The sequence below is a fragment of the Balaenoptera musculus genome, chromosome 14 (assembly GCF_009873245.2).
Source record: "Balaenoptera musculus isolate JJ_BM4_2016_0621 chromosome 14, mBalMus1.pri.v3, whole genome shotgun sequence".
Classification (NCBI taxonomy): Eukaryota; Metazoa; Chordata; class Mammalia; order Artiodactyla; family Balaenopteridae; genus Balaenoptera; species Balaenoptera musculus.
Genome location: NC_045798.1, coordinates 41079557 through 41093191, shown reverse-complemented (window position 1 = coordinate 41093191; position 13635 = coordinate 41079557). Strand labels below are relative to the sequence as shown.

Genomic DNA, 13635 nt, shown 5'->3' with positions numbered 1-13635 from the left:
AAAGGAAACCATCAACAAAATGAAAAGGCAGCCTACTGAATAGGAGAAAATATTTGCAAATCATGTATCTGATAATGGGCTGACATCCAAAATATATGAAGAATGCATACCACTCAATAGCAAGAAAAAAAATCCAATTAAAAAGTAGGCAGGAGATCTGAATAGACATTTTTCAAAGAAGACATACAAATAGTCAACAGGTAAATGAAAAGATGCTCTACATCATTAACCATCAAGGAAATGCAAATCAAACCACAATGAGGTATCACCGCCCACCTGTGAGAAAGACTAGTATCAAAAAGACTAGAAATAAGTGTTGGTGAGGATGTGGAGGAAAGGGAACCCTCGTGTACTGTTGGTGGATGTAAATTGGTGCAGCCACTATGGAAAACAGTTTGGAGGTTCCTCAAAAAATTCAAAGTGGAACTACCATGATCCAGCAATTCCACTTTTGAGTATTTACCCAAAGAAAACAAAAACACTAACTGAAAAAGATATCTGCACCCCCATGTCATTGCAGCATTATTATACGTATTCCATACAACAGCCAAAATTGTGGCATACACACACACACACACACACACACACACACACACGAATATTACTCAGCCATAAAAAAGAATGAAATCTTGCCACTTGCAACAACATGGATGGACCTCAAGGACATTATGCTAAGCGAAATAAGTCAGAGAAAGTCAAGTACTCTATGATCTCCTTGTGTGAGAGAGAAAGAGAAAAGAAAGGAAAAACAATAAACAGACTCTAATCCCAAGGTGACTCAGATATTGAAATTTGTGTCAAAGACTTTAACGCAGATATTATAACTATGCTCCATGACATAAAGATGAACACTCATAAAATGAATAGAAAGACATTGGAGCAAAGAAATGAAAGTATTTCTGGAAATTTTAGTACTGAAAAAAAAAAATAACAAAAATAATAACTGGGATAGGCTTGATAGCAGGATGAAGATAATATGTTCAGGTTCCACATGCTGAAAACTATAAAACACTGATTACAGTAATCAAAGACTATGAGTAATGGAGAGTCATACTATGTCTCACTATACCTGGAATCCTTAATGTAATTCAGATGTTAGTTTTCCCATAATTGATCTATAAGCAATCTATATTAACAAAATCTAAATTTAAAAGTCCCAGGATGACTTTTGATACATAAAGAGAAGTTGATCCTAAAATTTGTATGGAAGGACAAATGAAACACTACAGCCAAAACAGTTTTGAAAAGGAAGAACAGAATTCATGGACTCCCACTTCCTAATTTTAAGACTTAACAGTAAAGCTATTGTAATCAAGACAGTGTTGTACTGACAAAAGGATAGACACATACATCAAGGGAACAGAGAATAGAGTCCAAAAACTGACCCACAGAAACATGGTCTGTTGATTTTTGACAAAGGTAAAAACACAATTCAGTGAAGAAGGATAGTCCTCTCCACAGATGGTGTGGGAACAGTTGGAAGTACGTATGTTAAAAAAATGAACCTCAACTTACAGCTCACAGGTTAAACAAAAATGAACTCAAAATAGACCATAGGCTGAAATCTAATGTACAATTATAAGCTTTTGGAAGAAAACAGGAGAAAATCTTTATGACCTTGGATTAGGCAATGACATCTTATGGATATAATACCAAGGCACAGTCTAGAAAAGACAAAATTGATAAATTAGATTTTATCAAAATGAAAAACTCTTGCTCAGTGAAAAACAGTCTTCAGAGAATGGAGAGAAGCCATAGATAGATAAACATTATTTGCAAATCATTTATCAACAAAGGACTTGTATCTAGAATGTGTAAAGAATTCTCAAAACAATAAGAAGACAAACAACCCAATAAGAAACTGGGCAAAAGATGTGAACAGACACTTCACCAAAGAGATACATGGATGACAAACGAGCACACAAAAACATGCTCAACAGCACTAGTCATTAAAGAAATACAAAATCATAGTGAGATACCACTACACACCTATTAGAATGTCCAAAATCAAAATAATTTTTAGAACTGACAGTACCAAGTGTTGGCAAGGATGTAGAGCAACCAGAAATCTCATATATTGCTGGGGGGAATCTAAAATGGCAGAGCCACTCTGGAGAACAGAGTTAACCCTATGTTAACCAGATGACTCAGCAGTCCACTCCTAGGTGTTTACTCTGGAGAAATACTTAACGTTTTCACAAAGACCTGTGCCCAGATGTTTATAGTACTATTAATCATAGTCACCAAGCAACCCAACATCCTTCAGTGAGTAAATGGTTAAACTGTGATACATCCATACAGTAGAATACTACTCAGAAATAAGAGAGAGCAAATTATTGATAAGTAGAATTTAAAATGCATTATACAAATGAAGAAACTAATTTTGAAAGGTTACATGGTGTATTATCCCACCTATATGACACTCTGGAGAAGGCAAAACTATTGCAATGGAGAACAAATGAGTTGTTTAGGGACTAGGGTTGGGGGAGGGTTTGACCATAGAGGGGCAGCATGAGGGAATTTGTGGATGGTGTGATGGAATTGTTCTATATTGTGATTATAGTAGTAGTTACAAAGATCTACACATGCACTAAAACTCACAGAACTAGATACACCAAGAAAAGTGAATTTTACTGTTTGTAAATTAAAAATAAATTTAGACATAAATGTACAAAGATATAAAACGAATGTTTTCAAAAGCAAAGGATGTGTAAAATTGGAGCTCACATACACAAGTTTTTCCCTTTGGTGAACTAGAAAGTACTAAATAGACTGTTTTCTACTTCTAATTTAATTTTGTTTATTATGTTTTCACCAAACTTTTGAATGCTTAAGATGATTATGTACATAGTTTAATTTGGAGTTTGGTAGAAAGATAGAATTTTTTTCTTAAGCTTTTGCATCCTTTTAAGAAACAATAAGAGTAGTCAGATGATACCTATTTTACTGTGATCAACAGCAGCAGAGTTTTTACGGTCTTAGAGTTTAGTCATCTCCAGCAGTCTGATGTGTTATCCTGAGTAATAGCATTTGAGGCAAATGCACTTTTTAAACAGAGTAACACTTCTCACTTATTTTTCTGGGCTTTGGTTTTCTTTTTGTTCTCTAGACACAATGAAGCATATACGTGGACAAATCCTACCTGCTGTGTACATAACATCATTGTGGGGAAACTCTGGATTGAGCAGTATGGCAACGTGGAGATCACAAACCACAAGTGAGATGCTTCATCATCTTCCCCTGTCCCTTCAGTTGTCATCAGAGGGTGCCGGTAGTCTTTTTCAAAAAGTTCTAGTACAGCCTGATGATAATTTAAGAACCAGGCAGTATAGCTCTGGAGTAAATAAAGCCCATCTATTTAATGAACAGATTTTATGTTAAAGTTTCTGATTAGGGGAGACTGGTGAACTCAGAGCTTCTGCAGCCTTGGGGAATCTTCATTCCCGCCTCCTTCAGCCTATTTTGCTGATCCTGATTAGCTTGCATTGTTCATGTGGGGACGGGTGGCAGGAGAAACACGAAAGTTGAAAAGAGTTGGGTTCAAATCCTACTCTGTGACCTTAGGCCAGTGTCCTAGTCGGCTCGGGCTGTTGTAACAGAGCACCACGGGCTGAGTGGCTTCAACAGCAGACATTTATTTCTCACGGTTCTGGAGGCTGGGAAGTCCCGGGTCAGGGTGCTGGCAGATTTAATGCTGGGTGAAGGCCCTCTTCCTGGTTTGAAGTTGGCCGTTTTCTCAAATCGTTGTATGGCAGAGGGAGGGATCGTCTCCCCGTATCTCTTCTTAGAAGAACACTGATCCCATTCATGAGGGTTCCACCCTTATGACCTAATTACCCCTAAATACCCTCGTGTGGGCGACTAGGGGCTTCACTACATGAATTTGGTGGGCAAACATTCATTCCATAGCAACAAGTCCCTTATCTTTTTATGAACCTTGCTTTACGTTTTCTCCATGGTGGGTCCGGTACTGATTATAGATTAATTATGATACTCTCTGTGTGGAGCCTGGCATGCGTTAGAAAGTCAGTAAACAGCAGCTGCTACTAGAAAGGTTATCACAGTCACTGCTCTCTCCTACGGCTTCTGTGTTGAACGGTAACCTGAGCTCACTATCTCCTTTACAGGACTGCGGACAAATGTGTGTTGAATTTTAAGCCATGCGGCCTTTTTGGTAAGGAGTTACATAAAGTTGAAGGCTACATTCAAGATAAAAGGTAAAGTTTCCATTTTAAATGCGGACTAGTATAGGTGTCGTTCACTAAATAAAATGTTGTTATTAAAATCTGCCATTACCTAGGAAACGAGCATTTCAGTAAATTGAAAAACTCTTTCTTCTGCAAGGAAATATTTATTTCTTTAAAGAATCTGATTTGTAAGCATCTTTATAATAATATTCAGTTACAGCAAAACGCTGGTTTAATTGTTGGCTAAACATCAGTTTCTCTTGACAGCAAAAAGAAGCTCTGTGCCCTCTATGGGAAGTGGACAGAATGTTTATACAGTGTTGACCCTGCCACCTTTGATGCTTACAAAAAAAATGATAAGAAAAATACTGAAGAGAAGAAGAACAGCAAACAGGTGAACATCCCGGAAGGTGGTATCGAAGGAATCACTGGACTCTTTAAATTTGTACTAATCCTTTTGGAAGTGGCTTGTTAGTGGGTCACAGTGTGACCTTTTATACTTGGTGCTAATGCATGTAATTTTTCTCCTTGAACCTTCTTAATGAACCAGTTATCTGCCTTGGTCGGGAATGTTTGACATAATCTCCCGTGGAGTATGGGTGTGTGCTGTGCAGTTAGTTATACACGCGGCATAGAACTCACGTTGCTTTGGAACGTTGGAGTTCATCTTAGTGAGACCAATGTCCTTGTCCTCCTTTCTGTGTATATGCATTAGCAGTTGAGATCATTTGAATACTTGAAATTTCGCCCAGAATGATCGCGTACGTTTTCATGCTTGCAGCAGTTGTGTTGCCCTCTTTTGTATCCGAGACCCCTGAAGCTGAGAGCGTTGCAGTTAAGGGATTCATTCCTGGACGGCTGTCCTCCTCTTACTAAGCGTTCTCCTAACGGGACAGTTTAACGATAGACTCTCCCCGTGTGAGGTCACAGGTTTTCGTCGCAGGGCCCCAGGAGGCTGGACCGCTCAGCAGGCTGAGCTAAAGAGAGCTTGCACCTGCTTGGACAGGAAGCGTCGGAGGACTGATTACTTTCCAGTAACGGCCATCACGGTTCAGAGCACGAGCTCTGCTTAGAATCCCGCCTCTCCCACTTCTGCGTGGTTCAGTCTCGGGCAGATTCCCACCCTCTTTCCGCCTCAGCACCTTCATTTCTAAAATGGGTACAGCAGTAGCACCCACGTGTCAGATGAGTTGACGGAGGTCAGGGGTTCCTGGTGAAGACAGCTCAGGCCCCTCTGCTCCGAGCATCACACCGGCCACCGAAGCACCATCTCAGAGCTCCCGGCTCCCCTCGCCCCGCCGTGTCGAGCTCTCTGGGGCCCTTCAGGTGACTCTTACACATGCAAGAGTTTAGGAAGCCCTAACCTTCCTCAAAAACAGATGGTGTATGTCTGAGTGGCGTTCTTTGTAAACCGGTTACCAGGGTCCCAGAGACAGAGCAGCTGGCGCAGTTGACGGCAGTGGCACTTCCCCGGCTGGGCCCTTCTCCCCTCCCTCTGCCTCCATCTCCGGGCACAGTCGGCTTTCCTCCTCCACCTGGGTCTCCGCTGCTTCTCCTTCCTTCCGGGGGGTGCACTGACGCTTCTCTGCAGCGACCCCAAGACTGACGGGGCTGGAGAAGGAATGCTCCAGGATCCCAGGCCCCGACCCGAACTCCTGGGCAGTGGCTCAGCCAGCACAAGGCAGCTTGGTGAAGACATGGCCTCGTCCTCCTTTTACAGAGGTGGGGGGTGGCAGAGGAGGGCCTTGGCGAAATTCCAGAAAATCCCCCTCGTGTCCCGTAAATCCCCGGTCAGTCTCTGTAGGAAAACGGCCTTGCCCCTTGGAGAGAGAAGCCAGCCTCACGCTCACCCTGTGTCTGCTCTCGCCTCCCGTGTGCACCGGCCACCGTGGATTTCTGATGTTCCCGAGCGCATTTAAATGCCTTGGGGAGCTTGTCACCAGTGTTGTCCCTTCCCTGCTGCTGTTTTTAAAGTTGCATATCTCAGCCAGTAGTTCTAGATTTGGTAACTGTGACATTGGGAATATGACTTAGCCTTCCAAAGGCTTAAATTCTTTATATGTAAAACTTTATGGGTGGGCTTCCCTGGTGGCGCAGTGGTTAAGAATCCGCCTGCCAATGCAGGGGACGTGGGTTCGAGCCCTGGTCTGGGAAGATCCCACATGCCGCGGAGCAACTAAGCCCGTGCGCCACAACTACTGAGCCTGCACTCTAGAGCCCGTGAGCCACAACTACTGAGCCCACGAGCCACAACTACTGAAGCCTGCGCATCTGGGGCCCGTGCTCTGCAACAAGAGAAGCCACCACAATGAGGAGCCCGCACACAGCAACAAAGACCCAACACAGCCAAAAATAAATAAATAAATAATAAATAATTTTTTAAAAAAATTATATAAAAAAAACACTTTATGGGTTTATTATGTAAGGACTACATATACAGAGAGCTGCTAGCAGCTCTGCTAGGTTGGGTGGAGGGGGGGTGGTGCAGCCAGAGGAAATGTTAGTTTCTTTTTTAGCCTTTACATCTTTTTGTTTTGTTTGTTTATTTATTTATTTATTATAAATTTATGTATTTATTTATTTTTGGCTGTGTTGGGTCTTCGTTGCTGTGTGCGGGCTCCTCATTGTGGTGGCTTCTCTTGTTGCGTAGCATCAGCTTCAGTAGTTGTGGCACTCGGGCTCAGTAGTTGTGGCTCACGGGCTCTAGAGCGCAGGCTCAGTAGTTGTGGCTCACGGGCCCAGTTGCTCCCCGGCATGTGGGATCTTCCCGGACCAGGGCTCGAACCCGTGTCCCCTGCATTGGCAGGCGGATTCTTAACCACTGAGCCACCAGGGAAGCCCCTAGCCTTACATCGTTTTAAATCCTCTTTTTATAGAATGCTTTCAGGATCCCTACTGGTTTGTGTTGTTGATAAATTTAGTTAAACGCTCCAAGAATTTAACCTTTTCTTGCTCTCATAATGTTCCAGTCAATACCTAAATGCATTATTTTGGCTTTAAAAAAAAACTTTAAAAATATTACAACATGATAGTAAAGGCATGATGATGGTGATGGTAATGGCTGGAATGCACAGACCCCTAAATGAGACAACACAGAAGGCGCACGAGGCTCCCAGCGCTTACTCACTAGGCCCGCAGTTATTGGCTCCCTGGCCTGTGCTGAAAGGTGAGGATGTGAGAGCGAGAAAGTCATGGTGCCCCGGCCCTCGTACGGTTACATCCTAATGCTGTGCAGTCAGCGGTGCTTATTTTACAATTTGTAAGTATATTCTTTTGAAAACATTTGTTGTGTTCATCTGTTGGTTCTTCCAGATGAGCGCTTCTGAGGAGTCAGATGAAATGCCAATGCCAGATTCCGAGAGTGTGTTCGTCATCCCTGGGAGCGTCCTCCTGTGGCGAATAGCCCCGCGGCCTGCCAATTCGACCCAGGTGAGGCTGGGCGTGCTGAGTGCGGCCTCCTGTTTACTGGGCTCTGACGGTGCTTTTTCCCCGGCCCAGGCGGGACCAGGAGGAGGCGGGTGGTCATCAAAAGCTCCTAAGTCGTCCCTCTGCGGCTTCTAACCCGGGACGGGGCATTCCTGCCGCCCAGGCCTCCTGGTGTCTGGCTGGCCAGGACGCCTTGGCGTGAGGCTTTGGGGGGCTTCCCTAACAATTAACTGAGCAGCAAGACTGACTGTCGTTAAATACAAGGTGGCGCAGCCAGATCTAGAAAGTGAGGGTTTAAATGAAGAATGGAGAATATTGGGTTTGCTTGTAGCTCTCCTTCGAGGTGATGGTGGTGGAAGATATTCATGCTGGGAGGCCTGCTGGGGGTGTTTCTTTGAGACAGATTCCCACAGGTGGCGCAGACTTGGGTGAAAACACTGAGATGTGTGATCTGAGAAAGGCCGACCGTCGTCACCACCGAACAGGGGGTCATTGTCAACTGTTTCTACCTTCAGGGTTTCATTCTGCATTATGCCCTGGTATATGTTAATTTGCACATTTTCTTCTTTTTAGATGTACAATTTTACTAGCTTTGCAATGGTTTTGAATGAAGTAGACAAGGAAATGGAGAGTGTGATTCCTAAGACAGACTGCAGGCTACGTCCTGACATCAGAGCCATGGAAAATGGGGAAATAGGTAACTAGCACCTGACGGCGGCACCAGTGAAGACCGATTTCTTTGAGGAGGGTGGTTGGTTTTACTCCGGGTCACTGTCAGTATTTTAGTATGTTAGCACTTAGCATTTTGTACGTTAGCACAACCATCTTTAGTCTCTCTTAGAGACTTTTTTAAAAGTATTTATTTATTTATTTGGTTGCTCTGGGTCTTAGTTGTGGCACGCAGGCTCCTTAGTTGTGGCAGGTGGGATCTAGTTCCCCGACCAGGGATCGAACTCGGGCCCCCTGCATTGAGAGCGTGAAGGCTTAACCACTGCGCCACCAGGGAAGTCTCTAAAATTTTTTTTAAAATTAAAATTCAATTTAAATTCAGAAACTTTGGTTTTAAATTTGGAAATCTGAGGTGGACCTTAGCAGCTCATATTTCATTGTCTCAGTGATACTCCCTAATTTAATGTAATACATATGGCCAGAGGCATATCTTACATATCAGAGGAGAATTTGGGACAATAATATCACATTTATCAACTTTAACTATATTCTGACTAGTTATTTCACTACATATTTCAGAATTTAAAGAGCACCTTGTGAGCCTCAAAGAAGTGCTTGGCCTTGGTTAATTCTGACATTTTATTTCGTGCTGTTAAATTTCTTCTTATTCAGTGGTTCTCAAAATGGGGACAGTTTTTCCTCCAGGGGATGTGTGGCCGAGTCTAGAGACTTTGGCTGAAACATCTGGGGAACTGATGCTGGCATCTGGTGGATGGGGGCCCGGGTGCTGCTAACGTCCTGCCGTGCCCAGGACAGCCCCCCGCGAAGAATCATGGGGTGCAGCGTGTCAGCAGGGCCGAGGCTGAGAAACCCTGCCCTAACTAAACACTGACCGTCACTCCCTGTGAATTATCAGTGAGACAGTGCAACAGCGCTTTGGAAAATGGTTTGAATTTCTTACGAATGGAATCTGGAGGAGCTCTGTGAGGTCTCACTAAGAATTTAGAAAATTTTCACATGTATTCAGTTTTTCCACCGAATTTTTCACTGAAGCATTTTAACATGATTTTTTTTTTGGCCTTAAGAATAAGCCGGCACCTTGGGTAAATGCAGAGGTTGTTAAGGGCAAAAGCTATAGGAGAGGACCGGGTCTTGAGTGTGAACTTGGGGATATGTTAAAATTTTGCCAGGATAAATTTCATGGTGTTCACGTTCTGATAAAATGGAGACGTGCTGCTACCTGACTCCATGAAGAGATTGTGTTGAGTGCTGTGCCTGGCAGCCTCTACGTGTAGAGTAACGGTTTTCACTGATGTGCTGACTCTAGATCAAGCTAGTGAAGAAAAAAAGCGCCTTGAGGAGAAGCAAAGAGCGGCCCGCAAGAGCAGGTCCAAGTCGGAGGAGGAGTGGAAGACGAGGTGCGATGAGGGGCGGGGGGGGGGGTGGTGGGGCGGCTGGCAGACATGGGACTGCAGAGCCTGGCTCACTGTGCCCTGCGAGTTGTCAAGTATTTTCCACTGACTAAGTTCAAGCTGAAAGGGCCGCATGTGTGCCAAGAAAAAGGACTGTTTGGAAGTTAAGGTCAAAATATTCCTACACGATTACCACAGGTAAGTGTCAGTTAAGCAAACTATCTTTCCTTCTTATTCAGCAAAACACTGTCCCTTCTATTTTTAAGAGGGAAGGTAGAGTTACAGATTTTGGCATGAAATAGGTTCAGAGCCATTTGCTTATATATGAGTAAAATTACAGGGCTATTAGCTTATACATATATCATGTATCAAGGATATTTAGACAATGCCTTTACTCTTCCAAACACAAGGAATTTGACATGTCGTGGAAATACGATTTGTTAAAGTGACATCTTGGATTCCATTCAGCAACAGAAACTGGGCAATAAAATTTGCAAGTTTTGAAAGTTTGTTCTTTTTAAGAATCAGGAGTTACTTAGTCACTTGTATTGAGTAATAGAATCTCTTGTAAATAGGAATAGAATAAAAACATTTTCTACATTTATATTATGTAATAGAAACCGTTGTCCCATTTTTCAAAGTTATTAAATTTCAGAGCCAATATGGGCATAATTTCACAAGCAGTTTAGTAGATATTTTTTTGTAGCCCTTTTGCGTCTTACACAGTTATTAGAACTAGAAATGACCTTAGATAGCATCTAGTCCAGTGGTTTTTGGACTTTTTTGTTAGCATCAAAATCTTTTTTGCCAACGAACACGTAAAGAATCTGCAAATATAGAACACACGGCCACCAGGCTGCTCGGGTGGGACAAGAGCCGAGCGGCAGGGCTCACCTTCTCCCACCCACACACATGCAGGATCTGGGAAACCACTGGAAAGCCATTAGTCTGGAAGTCCCCTCGTTGTATGTGAAGAAACCAAATGCTGGTGTATTTCATTTAAGAGACTTGCTCAAGGACAAGTATGCCGCAGACCATGATTAGAAAGAACCACAAAAACCAAAAGCACGTTGCTTTACTGCAATCCCTTCTAAAAGATTTGATAGATTTTAATCATTATTTCTAGTCTCTTTTGCGGAAAACCCACTTTGTACTGTATTTCTAATTTGTTTTGTTTTTTTGGCCACACCACACAGCTTGCGGGATTTTAGTACCCTGACCAGGAAATTGAACCCCGGGCCCACGGCAGTGAGAGCGCCAAGTCCTAACCACTGGACCGCCAGGGGATTCCCTATTTCTAATTATTAACTCCTTTACTTTTCTGGCCACATTTTCAAGTGTGCAAAGTAAGAGAAAAGTATTACTGTCAGGTAAAGTCTTACGTTCAGAAAGCAAGGAGCTTTAGACAGCTCTGTGGTAGCCTGAAAATAAAAACTAGAAGCTACATTTGTGAGCTCCACTTGGGAGCCTTAACACATGCTTGCTTCCACTGCTGTCTCTTAGCATCAGTAGTTCTTATATGAATATACAGACCTTAAAAATGACCATACTGACCTTTTGTCCAAATGAATATGTGCTTGGAGTCTTTTTCCAGTAGTGGTGAGAGGTGGCATTCACTGATGGGTCTTCTCCTGGCTGATAACGTGCTTTTTGAACAGCTTGGTTCAGTTTGTGTCGGGGTGGGGATGGGGCAGTTTGTAAAGGAACATGTTCTGCCTGGTAGAGCTGAAACCAGCCCTCAGAAATCAAACCCAGAACCTTACTGTAACCTGTCCCCAATTCTTCCACACTAAAAGCTGGCTTTCCTGTTGATACCAGTTTCACTCATTTGAAAAGAGTTCCAGCTTTGGGATTGTTCAGGCTTTAAACTGTGGCTCCTGCATATGGAAATGGCTGCTTGTGATCCTGCCCTGTTTTCCTAGAGGAGCCCAGAGACCTTAATAAGTGGGGTTATGTGGGGAGAAAGTGGGGGGACTGGCGATAGACACAGGATTTGAAGAGAAGGTGGGTGGTGAGGCCAAAAAAATTGATGAAGTCACCTCTTCCCCCAGTGCAAGCATCGTGCAGAATTAATATTTTATCTAATGTTATTTTACTGACATAGACCCACGGACTCTGTAGACTCAGAAACACTGACTAAAGGGTAACAAAGAACAAAGATACCTCCTCGCCCCCCTCCCTCCTTTTCTTTTGCCTCTGCTTGCCTAAAATGTTTAATAAGACTTTGAAAAGACAGCATGGACTTTTTTGTATGTGGAGGGGGTACGCTGATGGCAGCAGAGTTTTCCAGACGTGAGTGCTGGAAATTAAGAGACTAGATGTTGAGAGAAACTCTAATCCCTAGTATCAGACCTTCAGATCCAAGGTGCCCATCTTTAGTGCCATGTTGCACCTCTCTCCAAGAAGTGCTCCCCGAAGGGAGGCCTTACAGACGTGGCCTTTAGAGCACTTGGCTTATGTGTGAACAAAAAAACGTTCTTTGCTATTGAATCTACTGTTCTGCACAGTCTCTTTGCACTTGACTTTCCAGTTGTCCACTTTGTATGGAAGAAATCCTGTGGCACAGGCCTGAGGCTTGGTTAATTTTTAGAATTATTTTTGGTTATCTTGATTTTGATTTACCTGATTTTCTGAAGTGCTTGATTTTACTAAGCCTGACTACAAAAGTGCTTTTACTACGTGGACTTTTGAGACCAAAAGGAGTAAAATTGTATACTTCATATTAGACAAAAGTTCTGTGACTTTGATCAAACAGTGGTTCCTTAAAGTATTTCCAGCTTGGTTACCAAAGTCTGAAACACAAATATCTTGATCATTTAAAGTAGACTTCTAAATTTTCTAATTAGGGAAAAGTCCCAAAAGCAAAATAATATATGTAATATTCTAGAAAATCTGGCCTAGTGGGCATTTATTATATCAGTCTTCAAGGAATTAGCCTAATGTGAAGCATTTTTTGTGTCTTAGGGTTTTTAGTGCTGCTGCAGTGATTAATAGGACCACTTGGGACTTATCAAACAAATCTAAGCTCACTCTAATTGTTAAATATTTTTAGAGGCAATTTATTTGGAAAGAATGACAAAGACATATGAAACTGTTTTCATAAATATTACTGAAAACTAAATCATATTAGAAAATGTTATACAAATTGAAATTTGAACCTTTTGAACAAATAATTTTTCATTTCCATTACCCAGAGAAAGCTGGGAATGTGGAAAATGGATGACTTGGTTCATTTATTTATTTATTTATATGAATTTATTTATTTTTGGCTGTGTTGGGTCTTTTTTGCCGTGTGCAGGCTTTTCTCTAGTTGCGGCAAGCAGGGGCTACTCTTCGTCGCAGTGCGCAGGCTTCTCATTGCGGTGGCTTCTCTTGTTGCGGAGCACGGACTCTAGGGCGTGCGGGCTTCAGTAATTGTGGCCTGTGGGCTTCAGTAGTTGTGGCTCATGGGCTCTAGAGTGCAGGCTCAGCAGTTGTGGCGCACAGGCTTAGTTGCTCCGCGGCATGTAGGATCTTCCTGGACCAGGGCTCGAACCTGTGTCCCCTGCATTGGCAGGTGGATTCTTAACCACTGCACGACCAGGGAAGCCCTATGACTTGTTTTTTAAAGGGCAAGAAAATTAGGGCAGCTCTTTCTAGAATTTGAAAGATGTTAAAAGCTAGATGCAGCCTATGAATCTCTATTAGTATGGAGAAAATGAAGACCCAGGAAGATTTGGATCAGATTAATTTCAGTGGATTATGTGTAACAGTATATTTGACAAATCATGGTCTTTAACAACTTTGATATCAGTGACTAGCTTGGGCAAGTTATTTAACTTCTCTGACATTGAGCTCCTCATTGGTAAAATGAAGCTAAGAGTTTGGTGGTGGGGTGGCATTTACTCTGAATCAGGCACCTTCATATTACTGTAGGTAAGAGGTAAAAGTTAATTTCCGTA

General features: G+C 42.7%; 1 protein-coding gene across 6 annotated transcripts in view; it reads left to right on the top strand.

Annotated features, from left to right (window-relative positions):
• OSBPL1A (oxysterol binding protein like 1A) overlaps positions 1-13635 on the top strand; it is a 216604-nt gene that overhangs the window by 201439 nt on the left and 1530 nt on the right. For all 6 annotated transcript variants that reach the window (XM_036823536.1, XM_036823537.1, XM_036823538.1 and 3 more), the window contains 6 exons: positions 3110-3217; positions 4128-4217; positions 4455-4581; positions 7500-7616; positions 8187-8310; positions 9610-9700. In XM_036823536.1, the coding sequence (XP_036679431.1) occupies positions 3110-3217; positions 4128-4217; positions 4455-4581; positions 7500-7616; positions 8187-8310; positions 9610-9700 (657 nt within the window). The remainder of the gene's footprint in view (positions 1-3109; positions 3218-4127; positions 4218-4454; positions 4582-7499; positions 7617-8186; positions 8311-9609; positions 9701-13635) is intronic.